Source organism: Bos grunniens, chromosome 25 (assembly GCF_055505025.1).
Source record: "Bos grunniens cultivar Pamir isolate PY7600 chromosome 25, Bosgru_T2T1.0, whole genome shotgun sequence".
NCBI lineage: Eukaryota > Metazoa > Chordata > Mammalia > Artiodactyla > Bovidae > Bos > Bos grunniens.
The window spans coordinates 6,919,500-6,943,571 of NC_141189.1; the positions used below are offsets into that span (position 1 = coordinate 6,919,500).

General features: G+C 51.9%; 1 protein-coding gene across 1 annotated transcript in view; it reads left to right on the forward strand.

Moving 5' to 3' along the window:
- The first annotated feature begins 6,824 nt into the window (after window positions 1-6,824).
- The window catches only part of ZAN (zonadhesin), a 36,221-nt gene continuing 18,973 nt past the window's right edge, over window positions 6,825-24,072 (forward strand). The window contains exons 1-21 of the mRNA XM_086374281.1: window positions 6,825-6,901; window positions 8,168-8,220; window positions 8,543-8,689; window positions 8,866-9,137; window positions 9,303-9,390; window positions 10,414-10,566; window positions 12,417-12,581; window positions 12,904-12,995; window positions 13,515-13,593; window positions 13,685-13,831; window positions 14,372-14,643; window positions 14,946-15,030; window positions 15,862-17,502; window positions 18,233-18,417; window positions 20,800-20,941; window positions 21,102-21,218; window positions 21,704-21,828; window positions 22,026-22,171; window positions 22,980-23,123; window positions 23,481-23,588; window positions 23,692-23,861. Coding sequence (XP_086230407.1) covers window positions 6,825-6,901; window positions 8,168-8,220; window positions 8,543-8,689; window positions 8,866-9,137; window positions 9,303-9,390; window positions 10,414-10,566; window positions 12,417-12,581; window positions 12,904-12,995; window positions 13,515-13,593; window positions 13,685-13,831; window positions 14,372-14,643; window positions 14,946-15,030; window positions 15,862-17,502; window positions 18,233-18,417; window positions 20,800-20,941; window positions 21,102-21,218; window positions 21,704-21,828; window positions 22,026-22,171; window positions 22,980-23,123; window positions 23,481-23,588; window positions 23,692-23,861 — 4,408 coding nt within the window. The remainder of the gene's footprint in view (window positions 6,902-8,167; window positions 8,221-8,542; window positions 8,690-8,865; window positions 9,138-9,302; window positions 9,391-10,413; window positions 10,567-12,416; window positions 12,582-12,903; window positions 12,996-13,514; window positions 13,594-13,684; window positions 13,832-14,371; window positions 14,644-14,945; window positions 15,031-15,861; window positions 17,503-18,232; window positions 18,418-20,799; window positions 20,942-21,101; window positions 21,219-21,703; window positions 21,829-22,025; window positions 22,172-22,979; window positions 23,124-23,480; window positions 23,589-23,691; window positions 23,862-24,072) is intronic.

The window sequence follows — 24,072 nt, forward strand, 5'->3', positions numbered from 1 at the left end:
TAATGTTATCATCCCAGCACCAGGCTTTCCCAGTGTACAAGCTCCCTCTAAGTCCAGCAGAACTTTTCTTGCCTGGGGATGGTTACCATTAATGCTCCAACCTGAAACTTGCAGAAGGGGCAGTAGATGGGGGTACAGCGGGAACCAATTTCCCGGACAACCACCTCATTGGTCAGTCACTGCCCAGAGCTGCTGCAGGTAGTTCCCTTATCCGACCTCTTTGCATTCCTCACATGGCCCTGGGAGAATGTCACTGCGGTCATTCCATGGTGCAGACCAAGAAGTAAAACTACTTAAACCTTATTCCTGTCACATAAGCCTTCTCAGCTCCTCTGGGATGGGGACACGGAACAAACTCATTCAACCTCCACGCTTGATCCCCACTTCTTTCTTCTTCTTTTTTTTGTCCACATGACATATGGGACTTTAGTTCGCTGAACAAGCATAGAACCCATGCCCCCTGCACTGGAAGCAAGGAGTCCTAACCTAACCACCAGACTGCCAGGGAATTTCTACTTCTGATTTTACCCTTTCCCCCGACAGTCAACTTCAAATTCCTTCCCAGAAATAATGTTTCGGCCGCAAACAGCAGAAAAAGACCTGTGCAGACCACAAAAGATGTCACAAAACCAGATGGGGAGTGATCCTGACCATTATCATACTTGGGGGAGGGGGATTGCTCTTTCTGCTTATATGGCAAAACAGAGAAGTTAGCCTGCACCCCTGCAAATATGCTCAAGGGAGGGAATGTTCTGCAATCTGCAGCAGGAAAAATATGAGCAGGTTGAGGGGTTGGAGGGTATTTGCCAAATATCTGTGTGTGGAGGGTGGAGTGGGGGCCAAGCTGCGGTGGGAGGAGTCAGCCCGAGAATTTTCACTCTGCCCAAAGCGGCTCCTGGGCTACAGTGCCCTCTTCAGGCCCTCTTGGGAAATGCTAGGGTAACCTAGAAGCTATAGAACCCTGAGGACTCCGAAGTCGCACATTTCGGAAAAAAAATTCATATTATGGTTTCCACACATGCCATCTGGTTCTTACTCCACCTCTATGAATCAGGAAGGATGAAATCTATCTTTCTTGCTGGCAAAAATGAAGCAAAGAGACTTATCTTGAAGTCCAGGAAATCCAGTTAGTAAGTCACGGCTGGGAACTGAACTTGAGATTTAGGATTCATAACCCCAAAGTCTTGTCCGTCTCCTGACCTGAGTGCTGCCTAAACATCTCCTGGATCTTTCTTCCCTCTGACCTTATTCCTCCACTTAGCTTCAGACTTATTATTGCTTTCAGTTAAAAAAAGAAGAAGAAGAAAGAAGGAACTTCCCTAATGGTCCAGTGGTTAAGACTCTTGTGCTTCCCAATTCAGGGGGCACAAGTTCGATCCCTGGTCAGGGAACTAAGATCCCACATGCTGCATGGCATGGCCAAAAAATAAAATTTAAAAATTAAAAAAAAAAATGAATTAACAGAACCTGAAGTGTATGACCTGAGTCAGGTGTGATGGGCGAGTAGGTTAAGAACATAATTTAAAAACATAATTTGTTTCACATTAATGGAGTTCCTACTGTGTGCCAGCCTTTGGATTAAGTACATGGAAAAGCAGAATTACGGTCTGTGCTACTCACAGCCTGGTGTCCTCCTAGAGTGGACAGTCCCCTTGGGGCAAAAAGACCCGCTTTCTTCTGCACTATTATAATGATGATGATTTGATGATTAACAGCACATTAATCTCTGGCACCTACAAGATCTCCGTGATTCTCACCGTCATTCCATGGAAGAGAACAGCAGGCATCATCCCCATTCATCAGATGGGGAAACTAAAACCAAGTTCCTCCGGGTGAGCGATTGAGCCAGCTCTTCCAACTTCCGGGTGGGACAGGCGCCAACTCGGCCTAGTTCTGAGTCAGCGGGTTACATAACTGTTTCATGGAGATGCCTCCTGTTTGTAGAGGGCTTTGCCACTTCCAAAGTGCTGTCCCAAGCAGTCTCGCTTTTGCTCTCCTAACCCGATGAGGAAGGCAGAGACTGGAGGACACGGAGATCCGGAGAGATCATGGATGGGTCTGGCTTGGGTCATAAGATACTGAGAGGAAGTGTCAGGACCAGGCTCTCGGACTCTGGGTCCCTCTTCTGTTAGAAGCAAGCTTCATGGGGAGAAGGGTAGAGGGAATGGACAGAGGGAAGAAAACAGCTTCAGTCAGTGAGGCGTGAATCCCAGGCATTTCTTGTTACCACTCTTTCCTGATGCATCCCCTGCCCCTGGTGCCCACTTCCTCCCAGGAATTCCTAAGTCGAAAGTGCCTACCACCCTTCCCACCATTGAAATCTCCCAGCTCTTCAGCCCATGCCGGCAGCCCCAGCTCCCACCCTTGACTGCAGCCTCTTGGCCTGCACATCAGGCTGACCGAATGCATCTGCCTGACCCCGGCCCCCAGGCCACCTGGGTTTCTCCTGGGTCTACTCAGTCCACTGACTTCCCCCAGTAGGTGACTGCTGCTGGAGCTGAGTTAGCAAAACGGGGCCTCTTAGACACTGGAATCTAGGCTGAAGGTTAACTATGTTATTCCCAGCTGGTCAAGGCTCATTCCTCCAAAATTCCATCATAAAACTTCGACCCTGTGAAAGATTATTGGCAACAGAAAAACAGCCGAATGGTTTCCCTGCCTATGTGAATCATGTCCAAATGTCTATAAATCAAAAATTACGCCAACCACACACAATTTCTGTTTTTTATAATGATGTTTTTGTTTTTTGGCTGTGCCTCACGGCATGTGGGATCTTAATTTCCCAACCAGGGATCGAACCTGTGCCCCTCGAATTAGAAGCATGGAGCCTTAATCACTGGACCTCTACGAAAGTGCCATGATTTTTTTTAATAATGATTTTCTTTTTCTGGTTTCTTGGAAACCTGAGCTATGCTAGTCTTTCTATCTTACAGATGAGGAAACTGAGGACCAGAGTGGGTGAACAAAGGGTCCAAAGCCACACAGGGAAGCCGGGGGGGGCTGCATTCCCTGGAGTTATTCCTGGGTTCTTCCGCATCCCAAGGTCACCCACACCTATTCCTACCACAACCAGTCTTGTCAGATGATAAGGGCCCTGGGGCCTTGCCCGTTCCAACTCCCCAAAAGGCAGAGCTCCTTGCACACCACCATCCCTTCCTGTCCTGCCTGAATGCCAACCCCCAACCCCAGACAGGTTGGAAGCTGTGACCGTCCAGCCCTGTGGCGCCAAAGAGAGGTCAGTAGGAGCAGCCCTCAGAGGACTTATTGACTAACCCGGAGGGGCTGGGGGGGTCAATGGGCTTCTGCTGCTTGTCCCTGGATTAACCCTTTCCTGGCTCTGTCCCTCTTATTGATCATTTTCCCAACCTGCTCTGGTTTTTTGTTTTGTTTTGTCTTGGCTGCACCACCAGCCATGAGGAACTTCCCCAACCAACGACTGGACCAGTGCCCCCTGCAGTGGAAGCTCAGAGTCTTAACCACTGGACCATCAGGGAAGTCCTCTCCTAAGCTGCTCTGGAGGAAGGGGAGATCGGTGTTTGGGCTGGGCATTCTTTGTACCCCCATCTTTGGTGCAAAAGGACAGAGGATCTCTTTTCTGGGGTTGGGCCCTGTGCATGCTCATTTAGGCAGAAGGAGTCCCTGGAATTCTGAAGGGAGTTGGGACTTCCCTCTCCAACACCTGGAGCAGGGCAGTACCAGCCCCTCCCTGATGGCTTAGGAGGATGGCCAGCCCAGGCAACCCTGTCAGGTGTCAGGGGCCAAGGCCAGGCACCCTGGACACAGATTTGATAGTACGGACTGGCGGAAGGAATGAAACTGAAGTTTACTAGGAACATCGGGGGTGGGATACAGGAATGCAGGCTCATGAGAGTTGAGCTCTGGATAGCCCTCCAGCCAAGATACAGCCGTGAGAGTCAATGGGGTTTTAAAAAAGTGGCAAAGCCACCCTCTTATCTGCATTCTCATGTAGACTTGCTGTTGATGAAACTGATGAAGGTAGATCTGCTCTGACTGGGTGTGACTCCACCCCCTGTTGGAATACAGTTCTGGGAACCATGGGACTTGGCAGGACACTGAGTAGGTACAATGCTGAACAACTGACACCATTTCTCTAGAGTTCAGTTTTCACATGAGGAAAATGAGGACAATAATTTTGCAATGAACAGAACAAGAGATTCTACAGACAGCCAACAAGCACATGAAAAGATGTTCGGCATCATTAATCATTAGAGAAATGCAAATCAAAACAACGAGGTAACACTTCACTCCAGTCAGAATGGCCATCATTAATAAAAATGTACAAACAGCAAATGCTGGAGAAGGCATGGAGAAAAGGGAATCCTCCTACACTGTTGGTGGGAATGTAAACTGGGGCAGCCACTATGGAAACCAGTGTGGAGTTTCCTCAAAAAACTGAAAGTAGAGTTGCCATATAATCCAGCAATCCGACTCCTGAGCATATATCTGGACAAAACCGTAACTCAAAAAGATACACGCACGCCTACGTTTATAGCAGCGCTAGTCACAATAGCCAAGACATGGAAACCACTTGAATGTCCACCAATAGATGAATGGATAAAAAAGATGTGGTACATATATATAACGGAATACTACTCAGCCATAAAGAAGAATGAAATAATGCCATTTGCAGCAGCATGGATGGACCTAGAGATTATCAGATCAGATCAGATCAGGCGCTCAGTCGTATCCGACTCTTTGCGACCCCATGAATCGCAGCACGCCAGGCCTCCCCGTCCATCACCAGCTCCCGGAGTTCACTCAGACTCACGTCCATCGAGTCGGTGATGCCATCCAGCCATCTCATCCTCTGTCATCCCCTTCTCCTCCTTCCCCAATCCCTCCCAGCATCAGAGTCTTTTCCAATGAGTCAACTCTTTGCATCAGGTGGCCAAAGTACTGGAGTTTCAGCTTTAGCATCATTCCCTCCAAAGAAATCCCAGGGCTGATCTCCTTCAGAATGGACTGGTTGGATCTCCTTGCAGTCCAAGGGACTCTCAAGAGTCTTCTCCAACACCACAGTTCAAAAGCATCAATTCTTCGGCACTCAGCCTTCTTCACAGTCCAACTCTCACATCCATACATATAGTACGAAGTAAAGTCAGAAGGAGAAAGACAGATACCACATGCTGTCATTTATATATAGAATCTAAAGAAATGACACAAATGAAGTCATTTGTGAAACAGAAACAGATGAAACAGACGCACACAGAGAACAAATTTGTGTTTGCCGGTGGGGAGGTGGGGGGAGGAATGGAGTGGGAGTTTGGGGTTAGCAGATACAAGGATGGATAAACAACAGGATCCTACCATATAGCACAGGGAACTATATTCAATATCTTATGATAAACCATAATGGAAAAGAATACGAAAAAGAATATATGTATAACTAATCACTTTGCTGTGCAGCTACAAAATATTCCTTCATATAAATAATATTTCTTAATACAATCCAACCATCCATCTGGCAAACATTTGCGTGCATACTAAGTCATTTCATTCACGTCTGACTTTTTGCAACCCTGTGGACTGTAGCCCGCCAGGCTCTTCTGTCCATGGGATTCTCCAGGCAAGAATACTGGACTGGGTTGCCATGTCCTCCTCTAGGGGATCTTCCTGATCCAGGGATTGAATCCACATTGCTTGCATCTGTTAGGTCTCCTGTACTGGCAAGCAGATTCTTTACCACTAGCACCACCTGGGAAGCCCAGCAAACATTTAGGTAACCTTGACTTTTCCTTCCTATTGTAAATGATGCTGCAATTGACATCTTTAAGGCATGTACATCTTTGTGAAAATACACACATATTTCTGCAGGTAAAATCCTAGAAAGATAAATTGGATCCAAGATAAACACATTTGAAAGTTGAATAGTCATTGTCAAATTACCTTCTAAGACGCTTTCTCGAACATAGTCTTAGCATCAATGTATTTCAGTGTGTACAGTACCTGTACCGTGACCAACGCTCAATGCTTCAATCCTTTGAACTGTTGCCAACATGAAAATTGTAGTCTTGATCAGCATTTCCCTTATGACAACGGAAGCAGAACCTCTTTTCCAATGTTTCCTGGCTCCTTGTAGGTCTTCCTCTGTGACTTGTCTTTTTCAATTCTTTGCCAAGAAGCATTTTCAGTCCTCACTTCACTCCATCTTTCTGTTGCCTTCGCCCCTGTTGCCAGCTGTGTAGAACTTTAGGTTTGAAATGGTTGGAATTCTGCAGACAGTGTTCCACTGGATCTCAGAATCCATGGTTACTATTGAAAATTCTGGTGCCATGCTGATTCCTGATCTTTAGTACGTGACCTGCTTTTTTCTGTCTGAAAGTGTTTGGGAATGTTCTCTTCAGCCCTGACAGTCTGAGATTTCATGACACACCTTTCATGGGTCTCTTTGCATTTGTCGGAATGGACCCCTTTTAATCAAGAGACTCATTTGTCAGTTCTGGGGAATCTTCTTCTGTGTTTTTTCTTAAGTAATTTCTTTTCCTTTGTTATTTCTTTTCTGGACTCTCCTGGCTGAATGTCAGTCATCCTGGACTGAGTCTCTCTCTCGCTTTTCTCCCTCTCTTTCTTTCCCTCTCTCGTTCTTATTTTATTTCTCTTGATTTCAACGTTTAACTCTTCTGTAAGGGTTTAGGCTTCGGTTCTCGTAGTTTTCATTTCCCAGAGCATTCTTGTGTTCTCTGTGCAGTTTTCATGGCTTCCTCAGAAGGACGCCAAGCGAGGAGGGGCAGGGGGGGATAAGGTGGCCTGGGCTCCTCACTCTGGCTTCCTCCTCTCCCCGAGAGCCGCCTCTGAGGTCCCTCATGGCTCCTCCAGTCTGGACTCTGGTGCTGCTCCTGGGGGCTGCCTGGGGCCAGGACCACATGCCTGCCCCAACCCGGTAAGCTGGGCTCAGGGGGTATTGGGGGTGCCTCTGAGGAAGAGAACGAGGGGCAAAGCTGGAAAGGACAAGCGGGCTGGTGATGAATGGTGTGGCCCCGGGGAGGAAGGAGGGACCCCCTGATGGATGTTAGGAGGCTCGGAACAGAAGCAGGCGGGGCCCTGCAGCCTGCTGAGCCTGGACCTGGGGGTGTGAGCCGCTGAGCAGAAGCAGGACAGAGGTGAAGTGTGAGGGGACAGGGAGGAGGTGCAGAGCTCGGGAGACGGGTCTGGGGGTGGCAGGGGAGGACAGAGAGGGTGGGTTCTCAGAAAATGGACAAAACCCAGGGCAGAGCCAGTGGACAGAGACACAGCAAGTAGGAAGCAGCAACAGGTGATGGATGGCTTGGTGTCCTGGAGCTTGTTTGAGAGGATTTTTTTTTTTTAACATTTATCCATTTGGCTGTGTTGGGTCTTAGTTGTGGCACTCGGGATTTTCGTTGCGTCATGTGGGCTCAGTCACTGTGGCATGTGGACTTGGTCGTTGCTGCACGCAGGCATGGTTGCCCCACGGCATGTGGGATCTATTTCCCCAACCAGGGATCGAACCCTAGTCCCCTGCATTGAAACGCAGATTCTTAGCCACTAAACCACCGGGAAGTTCCATGTTTGAAGGGATGTGAACAAGCAGGACTTGAATTACTAAAACAAACAGCTGTTCTACGTGGCCCACGCCACCTGGGAAAGGCCACTGGCTTCTCTGTGGAATCTGTAAGGGTCACTGGTCTGTGTGTTCAGTCAGGGCAGGACCGTCCCCACCACGCATCTGGCAACACCAGACCCATATGGTCCCTACTCCGTGAAGAAAACTTGGGCAACAGCACAGGAAAACCTCGACCTGAAAGAAAGAGATGCCTCCGATGTAAACTCTCAGATGTAAACTCTCAAACTCTCAAAATTCCTGCACAGAGAAACTGGCTCTTCTCATGTTAGAGAACCACGCGTGACATCCAGGGCACAGGGGGTAGAGGGAGCCAGAGGGGACATGAGGGACTTGGAGGGGAGATGCTTTTCAGGAGACAGATGACAAGGTGAGAAGGCTGTGAGTGACCTTTTTGAAAACCCTCAAGTAAGTGTATGTTCCCTGAATACCCATTGATACAATATGGATAAAAAGAAAGGAACAAACTTCCGGAAAGCTCATAATCGTGGAGGCTCAGCAGTTCTTGGTAATGATGAGAACTACATTTTTTTCCCCCTTTCTCTCTCTTTCCAAATCAACACCAAGGAAAGAGAAGCCTCCAGACTGGAAGCCCCTTGCTCGCAGCTCGCGGGAAAACTGTGAGTTGACACCTGGGGCTGCTCAGCCTCCTGTCCCTCCCAGGGGTGGCCACCTCAGGTGCCCTCGGCCCTGCGGTGACATAAATACGTAATAAATATGTGAAGGGCAACCCTCAGAGGATGGAGAGTGGAGGGATCCGGGGAGGAGCCGAGAACAAGCCTTGCCTGAAAGGTTCACATGCAAACAGCATGGGAAGAGGCTGCCTAGACAAGCCTGCCTGCCTGGGACCTCAGATTGCCACCCCCGACCTAGACATCCTGCCCACCCCCACACACACCCTGGGGTTGGCTCTGCATGCAGGCTCCCCTCTCCTCTCCCCAGCCATTCTCACCCAGTGTGATTTTGAGGATGACTCCAGACCCCTCTGTGATTGGAGCCAAGCGACTAAAGACGATGGAGACTGGACTCGAGAAAGCAGGCCCTTCCTCGCCAGCGGCACTGCCCCTCCCGGGGGGTACCCCAGTGGAGGTGAGGAGGCTGAAGGTTTAGGGAGGCAGCTGGAAGGTGGACACGGGCAGATCTGGGTGCAGGGAGCTGGCCGGAAGTGGGTGCTAGGGCTCTGGGAAGGGGCTGGGGGGCAGCCCTTGGTGGGGGTGGGGTGGGAGTGGGCAAGGCTTCACCATTCAGGGCTCTGCCTCCCCCAGAGGGCTACTACCTGCACATGGACTCCAGCGCCTTCCACCCGGGCGGGGTGGCCCGCCTGCGAAGCCCCCCTATATGGGAGCAGGGCCCCCTCTGCGTGCGCTTCGCCTACTTCATGTTTGGGCTGTCGTGGGGTGCCCAACTCAAGCTGTGGCTGGCCTCAGGCGCCAAGGGCAAGCACCCCAACCTGCTGTGGAAACACGTGAACACGCAAAGCCCTTCCTGGATCCCCACCGCTGTCACGGTGCCTCTGGGGCTCGTCCTGCCCAGCCGGGTGAGGCCGCAGGCAGAGTCTGGGGTCCCCGTGGGAATCTGGGTGTTGGGCGGGGGGTCCAGGACGGGGCACGGGGGTTGGGGGAGCTTCTGAATTCGGGCAGGAAAGTGGGAGCCCGAAGGAAAGAGGCTCACGGGGTGGATGGCCCCCTCCTCCCTCCCGCAGCTGACATTCGAAGGCGTGTGGGGCAGCACGACTTATCTGGACATCGCTCTGGACGCTATCTCCATCCATCGGGGCTCCTGCAATCGGGGTGAGCCCACGCCCGCCTCCTCTCTCCCCCCACCCTTTGTGCAGGTGCCCAGGTGGCAGGACTCGCTCAGGGACTGTGACCCTGGCTTCTCCCAGGCTTAGGGCGACTTGCTTCCATCTACCTCCACACCCCACACCTGATTCCTGAAGCTGCCACGTCTGAAGACAGGTTCTCCTGAAACACATAACTGGGGCGACACCTGTCCTAAAGTGACTGGCCTTTCTGGTTTGCCTGGGGCTGTGCCTATGTTAGCAAAAAGTCCTGCATCCCAGGAAACCAGTCTCTGACAAACATGGGTGTCTGGTCAAACTGGCTGTAATTAATACCTGAGATCTGTTCACAATTGGCCCTCTAAGCTCATGTTTGAGATTCGAGGGGACTAGATTCAAAGGAAAGAATATTCCAGAAGGTGCATGCAAGGAACTAACACTTACTGAGCACAGGCACTGTGCGAGACGCTCCTGCACATGATGTAACTTACAACAGGCCGGTGCTCTTGCTCCCAGTTTATTGATGGGGAAACTGAGGCTTGGATGGCTTAAGTAACCTGTGGCGGGAACACAGCTGCTGGGGAGCAGGACCGAATCTGCCTGGCAAGCCAGCAGTGGTAACATCAGGACCCAGGTTGGGACTCAGGAGTCTGACTCCAGACTGAGGCAATCTTTTTTCTCTCTCTCTTTTTTTTTTTAATTTTTATTTTATATGGGAGTATTGGACTTTCCCAGGGGGCACTAGTGGTAAAGAACCCACCTGCCGATGCAGGAGATGTAAGAGACATGGGTTCGATACCTGGGTCGGGAAGATCCCCTGGAGGAGGGCATGGCAACCCACTCCAGTATTCTTGCCTGGAGAATCCCATGGACAGAGGAACCTGGCGGGCTGTAGTCCACGGGGTCGCAGAGTCAGACACGACTGAAGGGACTGAGCATGTGCGCACACACATCGGGGGTATAGCTGATTCGTGATGTTGCGTCTGAGGCATACTTTTCTGAACTGCCTCCTTCCTCCTTTCTTTCCTCTCAGTCTGCATGATGCAGACGTGCAACTTTGACACTCTAAAAGATCTCTGCGGCTGGAGCTGGATCTCGACAGCCTCTGGGGCCAAGTGGGTCCAGAAGAAGGGGCCGACGGGGGTGCAGGACGTGGGGCCTGAGGGAGACTTCTCTAGCCCTGGGGGTGAGTAATGGCCACGCTTCTGTCCTCTGACTTTGAGCTTCTAGAGACCTCTGCGGGCATTTACAATGCCTGCCTGACCCCCTACAGTAACTCCCTTGGGATGGAGTTACCTCCAACATCCATCAGCTTAAGTTACAGGGCAGAAAGCAAACTCTAAGTGCCCAGCCAGCTCCCCGCCATTGCCACCCCCAAAGCTCTACCCGGCAGAGCCAACACCACCCTCTCCTCACCTCTTTTCCCCGTCACCCTTCCTTCTTCATTCATCCAACAAACATTTATTGAGCACCTATGATGTGCCAGGTACTGTCCCACACCAGAGGGTGGTGTGGGAGGAGACGGGGGGACAGTTCCTGAAACAATGAAGAAGTAAATTATACAGTTATAAGATGACCAGTACTATCAGGGGAAAAAAAGGTTGAACAGAGTAAGGAGATTGGGAGCAGGGTAGGCTGGGATGTAAGTTTTAAATAGGGTGGTCAGAGGAGGTCTTGTAGAGGTCATGTTTGAGCACAAACTTTTAGGAGGTGAGGGAGAGGGGCACGAAATTATCGAGGGGAAGAACGTTCTAAGCAAAGGGGCCAGCCTTGCAAAGACCCTGAGGGGGCAGTGGATTGGGGGGTGGGTGTTGAAGCACAGCAAGGAGCCACATGCCTGGGATAGAGAAGATGAGCCCAGATGGGTCCTCGGAGGTTCAGACCGCTTGGACCTTTGAAGGCCATTGTCAGGACTGACGGTGGCTTGCATTCTCCATGGATGCGGGGGCCATTGCAGGAGCAGGGGCGTGGTCTGCTCTTACATTTCAAAGGGTCACCAGCTTGTTTTTGCATGAGAATCCACTGAAGGGACAGGGCAAGGGCAGAGTCCATTCTTCTCCATCCTTCCCTGTGATCCCCTCCTCTGATCTTTTCTGCTGCCTGAGGTTTGCCTTCTAGAAAGACTTGGAGAAAACCCCACCTCACCTTCATACTAAGACCCTGGAGAGCAGGGCCAGCCCAGCTCTACATCTCCCTCAGCGTTTAGCACTGCACCTCACGCCCAGCAGTTTCAGCAAATGTTATCTTCCGTTTCTTCTCTCCTCCTTTTCCACCTTGCTCCCTTATGTTTTCCCATGGTTCTTCCCTTCTCCTCCTCCACTTCTTAGACGTCCCAGGATCAACACTTGTTGCTTTCTTTCGCCCTTTTACCCCTTCCCTCCTCCTTCCCTGTTGGCTCCTTTCTTTTCTCAGGCTCGCTTCCTGCCATTCTCTCCATTTCAGCCTTCTTCTCTCCTCTACAAAGCTCACCTTTTTCGGGGGCTCCCTGGGCCAAGCGTGCTCTCCAGGTAGACGTCTTTGGGTGTCGTGACACATGCCTCCTTAATCCACACCCCTCCGTGGCACCCCCCTCCTGCAGCTCAGCTTCCAGGCTATTACCAGTTGCATCACGGAGCGAGGTCCAGGCTGATTGGCTGCCTGAGCTGGTGGGCTGGTGGGGGTGGGTGGCTGGGTGGGGACATCCCCATCAGTCAGCATCATACCTGCACTCTCACCACGCTGTGTGAGTCACTTACATCCAGTGGCTGAAGAAAAGGAAGAGGATGTGACTCTGAGGGGACCTCAAACATCAGAATCCAAAGGACAAGTCTCTGACTGTTGCTTCTGACAAGATGCCGCGTTTCCTGTGTCCTCATCCCAACCTGCCAAGCATTTCTGGAAGAACCCAAGGCCTCAGCCATTCGTGTGATGGGTGTAGGCTCACCTTGGTGCTGGCTTATCCTTGGCAGCTGTTAAAGCTCCCCAGGGCCAGGCTCCCTGCCCCTGCAGCCCCTAGCCCTGGGTCACTCTCCACTTTACTGATCTTTTCCTCCCCAGATGGCTATTACATGCTCCTGGACCCCAAGAATGCAAAAGCGAGTCAGAAATCTGTCCTCCTGAGCCCCCTGATCCAGTCCTCCGGCTGCCTGAGTCTCTCCTTTCACTACCTCCTCCGTGGCCGGTCTCCCGGTGCAGGCTTCACGGCCTATGCATCTGTCTTGGGTGAGAATGACAGCGTCCCAGGATTCACACTGTCCTGGGCTCTTTTCTCAGGGTTGGGTTAACGAGGAAACGGGGGGCATCCCCCAGGGTCCGGGGAAATCTGAGATACTGGCAAGATGATTCTGTGGGGTGGAATTTGGGAGCGAGAAAGGCATGGGCTTCTGGAAAAATAGATTTTAAAAAACCAGGAGAGTGAGAGAAAAGGATGTGCTGAGAACCTACTCCAGGTATTCCCTCAGCTACTCATCCTTCTGAGTACCGGTGTGATGTCATTTCCCAGCCCCCTTCATCTCATGGCTCTCTTGGGTTCCTTCCATTGTAGGCAGCATCCGGAAACACACCATTTTCTCAGGACAACCTGGACCCAACTGGCAGCCTGTCTCTGTCAATTACACAGGCCAGGGACAGATTCAGGTATAGAGCAGCGAGGGATCAGGTCTCCTTTTATGGGAAGCATGCTTGATATTGACATGGATTGAGAGTCTGGGCCCTGGAAGCCGGGTGCCTGGGTCCCTGCATAGAGTAAAACCAGATGGAGGGGGCAGAGCTTTCAGGCAGGGCTTCCCTGGAAGCTCAGCTGGTAAAGAATCCGCCTGCAGTGCAGGAGAGCCCAGTTCGATCCCTGGGTTGGGAAGATCCCCTGAAGAAGGGATAGGCTACCCACTCCAGTATTCTTGGGCTTCCCTGTTGGTTCAGATAGTAAAGAATCCACCTGCAATGCAGGAGACCTGGGTTCAATCCCTGGGTTGGGAAGATCCCCTGGAGGAGAGCATGGCAACTCACTCCAGTATTCTTGCCTGAGGAATCCCTATGGACAGAGGAACCTGGCAAGCTACAGCCTATGGGGTCACAGAGCTGGACACAACTGAGCGACTAAGCACAGAGCATTTATGCTGTTTTCTCACTCCCGGCCCCTTCTCCCTCTCTCTTCAGTTCACCTTGATGGGCGTGTTTGCCAAGATCCCAGAGCCAGCGGTGGCCGTGGATGCAATCAGCATTGCTCCCTGTGGGGGTGAGAGGGGCTCGGAGAACAGGGGTAGGGGTTGAGGAGGGAACAGAGAGCATGGCACAGATTTCTCGGACCTCCCATTCTGATCCCCCAGAGAGCTTTCCTCAGTGTGACTTTGAAGACAAGGACCACCCCTTCTGTGACTGGGTCCAGGTATTACAGGATGGCGGACGCTGGACCCAGGGAAGTGCAAATACGCTCATCCATGGCACAGGTCCCTTCGGAATCGCCCTCAGTGGAGGTGAGGAGATGGAGAAGCCCTCAAGGCAACGAGTTCCTGAATCTGCTCACAGCTAGTGGGCGGGCTGGTGTGACTGACACCAGATGTAGGTGGTGAGGATCAACCAGGGGGTGTTTACTGGAAAGCGGTCATGGGGCCAGAGCTCTGGAGGCAACACAGGTAGAATGAGTTGAGGATTATTATGTTCTGGGTTCACTTGAAAACCCCCTAAAAAATCCAGGCATCGCATTTCTCATTGAGCCCAAGGCCTCAGAATCCACTGTCATTTTCGGTCAAGACATTTACTGATGTAGCCAGTACAGGAATCTGGGCTGCTGGTTTGGTTTTCCCTTTCTTTCTGATCATGCCTTCTTCCAGTGAGAAGTCAGCAAACAGCAGGAAACAAAACAAAACAACAAACAAACAAAAATGCCAGCTGCAATGTGGGGAGCGTGGGTGTTTGTGTCTCACCCCTATTTGGAAAGCAAGGTGTCGCTCAGGAAAGCGCAGGCCTCGTCCGGGGGCAGCTTCTCACCTTGCCCGTTCCCTTCTTATGCCCAGAAAGTCACTTCGTCTACCTTGAGGCTAACAAGTTCTCCCAGGAAGGCCAGTCTTACAAACTGGTGAGCCGGCCCTTCTGTGCCCCGGGTGCCATCTGTGTGGCCTTCACCTACCACATGGATGGCCGTGGAAAGGGCACGAAGCTCAGGCTTCTGCTGGGGAGCCCTGCGGGCAGCCCCCCAAGTTCTCTCTGGGAACGAGTTGGGTCTCAGGGCCCTGACTGGCTGAACGACTCCATGACCATCCCTTTGGGACATCAACAACCTATGCAGGTGAGAAACAGGGAGAGTCACTGTATGAGTGTTGCTGCCGGGCTGGAGAGGGGGTGAACGGCTGGGGCTCGGGAGCACCACCAGGACTGTGAGGATGGATCTCTGGAGGAAGGGCGGAGCAGAGGGCACTCTGAACCCACCAGGCTCTCCAGCCTCTGGGAAGGCCAGGGCCCGCATTGCGCTGTTGAGGCCAGAATAAGGCAACATCTTGGTGGAAGACAGACCCTCTGCCAAGAGAGTCGCCACCTTGCCAGGCCTTCACTTCTATTTTTCTCTTGTTTTTTTCTCCCTCGGACCTTCAGCTGATGTTTGAGGTCGAGAGGGGCTCCCACGCTGCCTTCGTCGTTGCTTTGGGTTTCATCTTCATCGGTCAGGGGACCTGTCAAGGTAAGACAGGACCCCAGGCCCCGGAAAGGGGGCCACGCTCTGAGATGAACAGCACTTGGGCTTCTCTGCACACGCTGTTCACAACTTACTGATCAGAGACTTATGAATGCGTCCTCTGTCACCCGAACATTACTGACTGGAGACGTTTCCATATTCACTTACATAACAAATTGCTGGCCACAGGCATTCATTTCTGCAAACACCAACACCGCCCCCCGCCACCCCCCGATTCCCGCTAACCCTTTCAGTAATGTGTTAAAATATAAGTCCTCTTTTGTGTCCTGGTGGCTCAGCTGGTAAAGAATCCACCTGCAATGCAGGAGGCCCAGGTTCAATCCCTGAGTCAGGAAGATCCCCTGGAGAAGGGATAGGCTACCCACTCCAGTATTCTTGCCTGAAGAATTCCATGGACGGAGGAGCTTTGTGAGCTGCAGTCCATGGGGTCACAAAGAGTCGGACACAACTGAGCGACTATTTTTGTGTCTGAGGCCTCACCAAGCTTTGTCTTCTGTGTTCTGCCCACCTGTACCTTCCCGGCCCCATTGGAATGCTTGCTTGAATGAATGTGACTTTGGTGCCATGGATTTCTGTGGTTGGACCCCCTTACCTAGTGAATGGTGAGCCTGAAGGGAAGGCTCCCATTTGTTTCGTTTCCTGAACCCAGCACAAGAGCAGACATATGTTAGGGGCAGTTTTTGTTGAGTGTTGAGTGAGTGGAGATTGGGTAGGGATTAGAAGGGGTGCAACAAAGTTACCCACTCCAATTAGATGGGGGTCAAGATGGGGGTGGTGTGATATTGACTAAACTCCAGGAATTGTTTTTCTTTGCAGGACCAGCATCTACAGTGCTCCCTCCCAAACCTCTAGGTCCCCCTACTGGCCCTTCTGAAACCCCTGTGACCCCTGAAGAAACATCCACCACGTCCAGTGAAATATCCCCTATCCCCACAGAAAAACCTGTGGCCGCCACAGAAAAACCAACTGTCCCCAGTGAAACACCCACTGTCCCCACAGAAAAGCCTGTGGTTACCGCAGAAAAGCTGACTGTTCCCACAGAAAGACCTACAGTTCCCACAGAAAAGCCCACCATCCTCCCTGAAGAACCCACCTTCCTTCCGGAAGGGCCCACCATCCCCACAGAAAAGCCCACTGTCCCCACCGAAAAGACCACCATTCTCACTAAAAAGACCACCATCCCCACAGAAAAGCCCACTGTCCCCACTGAAAAGACCACCATTCCTGCTAAAAAGACCACTATCCTCACAGAAAAACCCACCATCCTCACTGAAGAACCCACCTTCCTACCTGAATGGCCCCTTTTCCCTAGTGAATGGCCCCCTGTCCCTACAGAAAAACCCATAGTCTCCACTGAAAGGACCACCATCCCCACTGAAAAAACAACCATCCCCACAGAAAAACCCATGGTCTCCACAGAAAAGACCACCATTCCCACAGAAAAAGTCACTGTCCCCACAGAAAAGACCACCATTCCCACTGAAAAAACAACCATCCCCACAGAAAAAGTCACTGTCCCCACAGAAAAGACTACCATTCCCACAGAAAAAACAACCATCCCCACAGAAAAACCCATGGTCCCCACAGAAAAGACCACCATTCCCACAGAAAAAACAACCATTTCCACAGAAAAAGTCACTGTCCCCACAGAAAAGACCACCATTCCCACTGAAAAAACAACCATCCCCACAGAAAAAGTCACTGTCCCCACAGAAAAGACTACCATTCCCACAGAAAAAACAACCATCCCCACAGAAAAAGTCACTGTCCCCACAGAAAAGACTACCATTCCCACAGAAAAAACAACCATCCCCACGGAAAAAGTCACTGTCCCCACAGAAAAGACTACCATTCCCACAGAAAAAACAACCATCCCCACGGAAAAAGTCACTGTCCCCATAGAAAAGACTACCATTCCCACTGAAAAAACAACCATCTCCACAGAAAAAGTCACTGTCCCCACAGAAAAGACCACCATTCCCACTGAAAAAACAACCATTTCCACAGAAAAAGTCACTGTCCCCACAGAAAAGACCACCATTCCCACTGAAAAAAAAACCATCTCCACAGAAAAAGCCACTGTTCCCACTGAAAAGACCACCATTCCCACAGAAAAAGCCACTGTCCCCACCAAAACGACCACCATTCCCACTGAAGAAACAACCATCTCCACAGAAAAAACCACTGTTCCCACTGAAAAGACCACCATTCCCACTAAAAAGACCACCATTCCCACAGAAAAAACCACTGTCCCCACCAAAAAGACCACCATTCCCACTAAAAAGACCACCATCCCCACAGAAAAGCCCACTGTCCCCACTGAAAGGCCCACACCTCCCATGAGACCCCAGCCCAGCCCAGCTCTTGTACCCACTCAGCCAACAGTCTTCACGAAGCCAAGTACCTCCGTGACCCCTGTGACCCCAGCCACCACTACAACCCCGAGACCTACTCCCGGTACGTGGTGAAGCCTCGGACAAAGAGCAGGAAGTCAGAGACAGTGGTGAGGAGAGAGGGCTGGGGAAACGCATGCTGTAGAAAAGCGCAGTCTCAGAGGGAAGAGGAGCCAATCATGGTGACTTTAGAAAGAAAGATGAGGACAACCTTGAGAAGGATGGTGGGGGTGGGGTGGGGGATGGGTGGGGTGAGGTGGGGGATGGTAGGGTAGGTGTTGTGAACCAACCCCTAGACTTACTAGTGCTTCTCCTTTTACTGAGATATAATTCACTGCAGTCAAAGTTCATCCTTTCAAAATGTATGATTTGGTGGTTTTAGTGTGTTCATAAAATTGTGCAACCACCCTCCCTTTTCCATTTCAGGACATTTTGCATCACCTCAAAAAGAAAGCCCATATCCATCAGTGGGCGTTCCCTGCCCCCCAACCCCTCAGCCCCTGACCACCACAAACCTGCTTTCTGTCTCTCTGGATTTGCCTGTTCTGGACAATTCATATTGGGAATCATGTAATAGGTGGTCTTTTGTGACTGGCTTCTTTTTTCTCAGCATGTGTTGTTGTCAGGGTTGTGGTTTATCCAGGTTGTGGTTTGTGTCAGGACTTCCTTCCTTTGAATGGCTGAGTAACATGGGCCTACTTCCTGGAGAAGAATGGTGGCAGGGTCGGGGGTTGCTGGGTAGAGGGGAGACAGGAGAAAAGCTGGGGGTTTAATGGAGGCTGGTTTCCCCTCAGCCACGTGCCCTCCGAATGCCCACTATGAACGCTGTGCCTGCCCAGCGTCCTGCCAGAGCCCCAAGCCCACCTGTGGTCTCCTTTGCAAGCCTGGCTGTGTCTGCAACTCAGGCTTTCTGTTCCATGACTCCCGCTGCATCAATGCCTCTTCCTGTAATTGCTTCTACAATGAAAATTACTACAAGGTGAGACCTGGGGCTGTCCATTTCCCCAGAGGGGGACTGTGAGCCGAACCCCTGGGGTCTGGCGCCACCTGCTCCCCAGATGGCATAAATTTGGACCCACGGGACATTCTCAAGGGGTCAGCTCTTGAGCATTGATGATCTGGTACTGGAGTCTTTCATTCATAGTTCCCCAGCCAGGGATTGAACCCTCAATCCTTGCAGTGGAGGCGCAGAGTCTTAACCACTGGACCGCCAGGGAAGTCTCACGGCATGTGCTTTTTGATGGTCACTCTCTTCACACAATAAATATTTGCTAAGCAGTCACTTTGGCCCAGCCTGACTCTAGGTTGTGTGGAAGATCCTGCCGTCCTGAGGCCCTGTCCTCAGTGCTCCTGGAAGCTTTGAAATTTTTGTATTTCTCCATCCTGTACAGGCAGCCATGACGCACTAGACCCTAGACCAGCCAGGTATTGCAGGGGCCTTATCTCCATCCTGAGGAAAGTCAGGGGTCCCTGTGTATACAGAGAGCCCCGGACACTGAGTACATTCAGGCATTTTCAGGGCAGAATGAAGCATTCCAGTACCTTCTTCCAAAGGAACTTGCAGGGAATTAGTGGTTAGAACTCGGCACTTTCACTGCCAGGGCCCTGGGTTCAATCCCTCATTGGGGAACTAAGATCTCGAAAGCTGAGAGATGTAGCCAAAACAAAACAAACAAACAAGGAATTTGCAGATTCTGATAGGATCCGTCAAAGGAGAGGTGATGCTAGTCTTGTCTCTCCTTGTTGATTGCCCCCGGGTGCCCCCAGAGTCTCTGGAGGCTGCCTGCCGGCTAGTGCTGTCCAGAAGGGACGGAGGCAAGCCTCATATGGCACTTACGTGTCCTGATAGCCACCTTAAGAAAAAGTATGGGGCTTCCCTGGTGATCCAGTGGTTAAGACTCACCTTCCAATGCAGGGGGATGCAGGTTCAATCCCTGGTTAAGAAGCTAAGATCCCACAAGCCTTGGGGCCAAAAAAAAAAAACCAAAGCAAAACATAAAAAAGGAATATTGTAACAAATTCAGTAAAGACTTTAAAAATGGTCCACATCAAAAAAAAATCTTGAAAAAAAACAAAGGTACAAGGAAACAGGTTAAATTAACTCCAGTCATCTACCTATTTCAAAAGGTAATTAATAGTTATTAATGAGATTGTTTACGTACTTTTTTTTTTTCCAATGAAGTCTTCAAAATCCAATGTGTATTTCACACTTAGAGCCATGTCAGTCTGCACTGGCTACATTTGAAGAGCTCAGTGGCCAGACGTGGGCTACTGGCCATTATATTAATTAAATAGAGCCGCCGAGAGTCAGGCTGATCTGAGCTGCAACCTGGCTCCAGCACTTGTTTGCTGAGTGACCCTGGGCAAGGTTCTCTCTTGACCTCTTCAAATCTGTTTCCATATCTATAAAATGTGCACAATAAAATTTTTTACCTCATATGGTTGCTGTGAAGATGAAATTAGGTCCCGACACAGACCAGTTACTTAAATGTTAATTATTATTGTTAGCAATTTATGATAAATATAGTCAACCTATTAAATAAAAGTGCAGTCAGCTATTCATTATTGAATAGTACATCTTCTCAGCTCTGGTGGTCTTCCCCTGGAGCATCAGAGTTCCTGCTTGTCTCCTTGAGGGTGACTTCCTCCTCCAGCCCTCCTAACCTGTCTCCCGGGTGTCCCTGTGTCAGTGTTGGGATTAGCTTCAGCAGTAGCTGGGATAGAACCATCTCCTGATGTCAGAACCATCAGCGCTAGGCATCTTTTCCCTCTGCCCTGGGAAACACATACAGATTTATGTTCACTTATAAATTCAATAAACGTAATTGGGTACCTTCAACCCTCTTGGCGTTGGGGTCACCATGAATAGGGCAGGTTCACATTCTGGGGGAAACATAAGGAAGTATTCATTAAATGAGAACTCTTTGCCAGGCACTGTGCTATGCGTTGGGGCTGAGATAGCGAGTAAAGATAGACACACTCCCGTGTGGGGGAGCTTATCAAATAATCACAAAAATTAATATAAAAGTGTGGTTGTGAAAAAAAAAAAGTGTGGTTGTGTTAAGTCCTAGGAAGGAGAAGTACCCACAGCTAGTCAGGGTGGTCTGGAAGGTCTTCCTGAGAAGATAGCAACTCTTGAGCTGAACTCTGCTGGTTGTATGGGAATGGTTTAGATAGGGGGAAGGAGGACAGGCTCCGACACAGCATGTGCAAAGGGCCTGGGGCGAGCAGGAATCTCTGCTAGGCGATGGGGAGAGGAGTCTGAACAAGGCGAGGTCTGCAGAAGGAGGGGATGAGACCATGGGATGAAACAGTCTGCCCAGGAGTGGTACCCTTGTGACCCCAGCCCCCTCGCTCTCAGTCAGGGACAGAGTGGTTCAGCCCCAACTGCACAGAACGTTGCCGCTGCCAGCCTGGCAGTCAGATAGAGTGCCAGCCCTATAAGTGCGGGACAAACACAGTGTGCCAACTGAAGCATGGCCAGTACAGATGCCACCCCTATGGTGAGACCCCTCATGCTCTCCCCGCCTGTCCCCATGGGTGTGACACTGGGGTCCCCATCCCTTCCTTGACCAAGGGAGCTGAGACCACTAGGTGGGTGAGGTGGCCATGGTGCCTGGCCTGGTAACCCAGCTTCACACGTCCCCCGTGTCCCCTCGGCAGGCACTGCCACCTGCTTCGTCTATGGAGACCCTCATTACTTCACCTTCGACGGGAGGTACTTTAACTTCATGGGCAAGTGCACCTACCTCTTGGCCCAACCCTGTGGCAACTCGACAGGTAAGACCCTGCATATGCCTCCCTTCCCCGTCCCCACGGGCTGGCCCTGGAGTCTGAGATTGGGAGAGCTGGGCCTGGGCGCGTATGGCGGGGCAAGATGGGAGAGGACTGACTATAGAGCGAGGGATGACATGTCCATCTGCAAAGCAGGACTTTCTCAGGACCAGACCATGGGGAGCAGGCAGGTGAAGACTCCTCTCGGCATCAGTTGCTTCCTGGACCTGCTTGGCCTGAGGGCGTACCTGGCAGCAGAAACCCCCTTTGGCTGGGGTGGGGAAGGCTTCTCGGGGCTCGCAGCCCCAGGCTGTCCTGGACGACGCCCCCACTCCTGCTGGGGTCCTGCCTCCCCTCTGGCTTTATCCCCACAGGGTCAGGTGGGGGCGACCCCCTCTGTGGTTGCGCCCCCCTCTGTGGGCGCTCAGAAATACTTCTGGAATGAGCGAGCCCCCTGGCTTTCTCCCCTGACCCCTATTCTCCTGGCCCAGAGCCGTTTTTCAGGGTAACAGTGAAGAATGAGCAGCGAGGCCTGGAGGGGGTGTCCTGCCTGAGCAAGGTCTCTGTGACTCTGTCTGAGACCACCATCACCCTGCTCAAGGGCAGACACACGCTGGTAAGGCCATCCTCCACGCAGCACCCTGGGGCTGCTGCGGGTGGGGGCCTCATCTGCCCAGCTCCCCTAGAGCGTTCCATGTGGAGCGGAAGAGGTCACGAGTGTGCCGTGGGGTTGTGGGAGTCAGCTGCGGGGTCTCCTTGACCCCTGGATCTGTCTCTCCTCTCTCTCCTCCCTTGGCCACCCCCACCTTCCAGGTTGGGGGTCAGCGAGTCACCCTCCCGGCCATACCTTCTGGAGGCGTCTTCTTGACTCCAAGCGGGCGGTTTGTGCAGCTGCAGACGGCGTTCGGTCTGCGGGTGAGATGGGATGGTGACCAGCAGCTGTATGTGCGTGTGCCCAGGTGAGGGGGCGACACAGTGAGGCGGCTACCACTCCTCCCACTCTGCCTCTCCCTCCCTCTCGGGGACTCTCCCATCCCCCCTTTCCCTGCCATCCAGGGCATTCATTCTCAGTCATGGGTAGGAAACACCTAGCTCCACCGGCAGGCCTCCTTTTGGTTGTGGAGGGGGAGGAAATGCTTTCAGGGCCGTGGGATAATAGCAGGATATATACACAAGGCTTCGGGAATGTTCTAGAAGGAGTTGCTGATGAGCCTTGGGAGCCTTCAAAACAGTGGCCTCTTGACTGCAGTCTTCAAGGATGAGTAGATCCCCAGATGGCCAAACAAGGGAAAGAAAGATTGACAGAAATAGTGGAGGCTTCCCTGGTGGTCCAGGGAAGACTTTGCACTTCCAATGCATGGGGCACAGGTTTGATCCCTGGTTGGGGGACTAAGATCCTGCATGCTGCATGGTACAGGCAAAAAAATTTGAAAAAAAAAAATTTTAAATAAAAAAAAAAAGTAGTGAACAGTAATTCCAAGGGGAAAAGTGGAATGTCTTAGAGCCAGCAAGAAGTTTGCCATGACTGGAAGACGGGATGTGAGCAGAAGAATGGGAGGAGTGGAGACGTGAAGATAGCTTAAGGGCGAGAGCTGGAGGTCATGGTGCGCCTGGTGCCTGGCGTGGAGCCCTGGTTCCCTGTCTGCACCTCTTGGTGCACAGCCCGCCTCTGCCCATGGCCTCCCCCGACCCCCGCCCCTCTGTGGTCCCTCAGATGATGGAGACCCTTACTCTCCACGAACACCCTTCCTTTTCCGCCCCCTGCAGCACCTACTCCAGCAAACTCTGTGGTTTCTGTGGCAACTACGACGGCGACAGTAGCAACGACAACCAGAAGCCGGATGGCAGACCAGCACGAGATGAGAAGGAGCTGGGTCACAGCTGGCAGATCTCAGAGGATGAGGACCAGGCGTGAGGACCTCCCTGCCCCCTACTCCGCCCTCCTGCTCCTTTGCCCCTTTGAGGAGCCAAGAACCCTGGCCGGCATCACTCCTGTTCTACGCTCTCTGTATGCCCCCACGTCTGTCTTTCTCCTAGATCTGGTTGCCTGCGAAGTTCCCTGCCACCACGTTTACCCCACCCTCACCATCTGTGGTGCCCAGGCGATTCTGAGCAGCCCCGCCTCCTGCTGGCGGGCCCCGTTTTCCCACCTCTTGGCGTTCAGATGTTGTCCACTAGGGGGCGTCGAGAGCGGGGAGACCGCCCGGGCCGGGAGGGGATGGAGGCGAGCCTCGGTCCTTAGGGCTTGTGGGGTTGAGTCTCTTCCAGGTGCCAGGAGAACCAGGCATCTCTCCCATCTTGTGATACTGACTTGAAGAACACATTGTCGAGTCCGGAGCACTGCGGACGGCTCGTGGTCGCTAACGGAGCCTTTCAGTACGTATTGGGGAGGAGCAGGAGGGGCCATGCCCGGGCCCATCAAAATGGGAGGAAGGAGGTTCTGTCCTCTCATCCCTTCTGACCTGGCCTCTCTCCCTAGGGCCTGCCTGCCTCACCTCAAGGTCTCTTCCTTCTTCCACAACTGCAAGCTTGACATGTGCAACTTCCAGGGGCTGCAGCAGATACTGTGTGCCCACATGTCGGCCTTGACTGAGACCTGCCAGGAAGCCGGCTACGCAGTGAAGCCCTGGAGGGGACCCCAGTTCTGCCGTGAGTCGTGCGAAGATGCCGGATCCCTTTCTTCACGCTCACACGTCAGAGGGCTGGCGGCTTCTGAGAATGGTGGCACAGGCCGGGGGGTGGGGGGTTGGCGCCTAGGTGGAACCCCTTCACCCCTACACAAGGACCAGGAAATCCGCAGGGTCGGAAACCTCCCCTGAGAAAATCACACGGTCACCTGCACACTCAGGAAGGCTTCCCG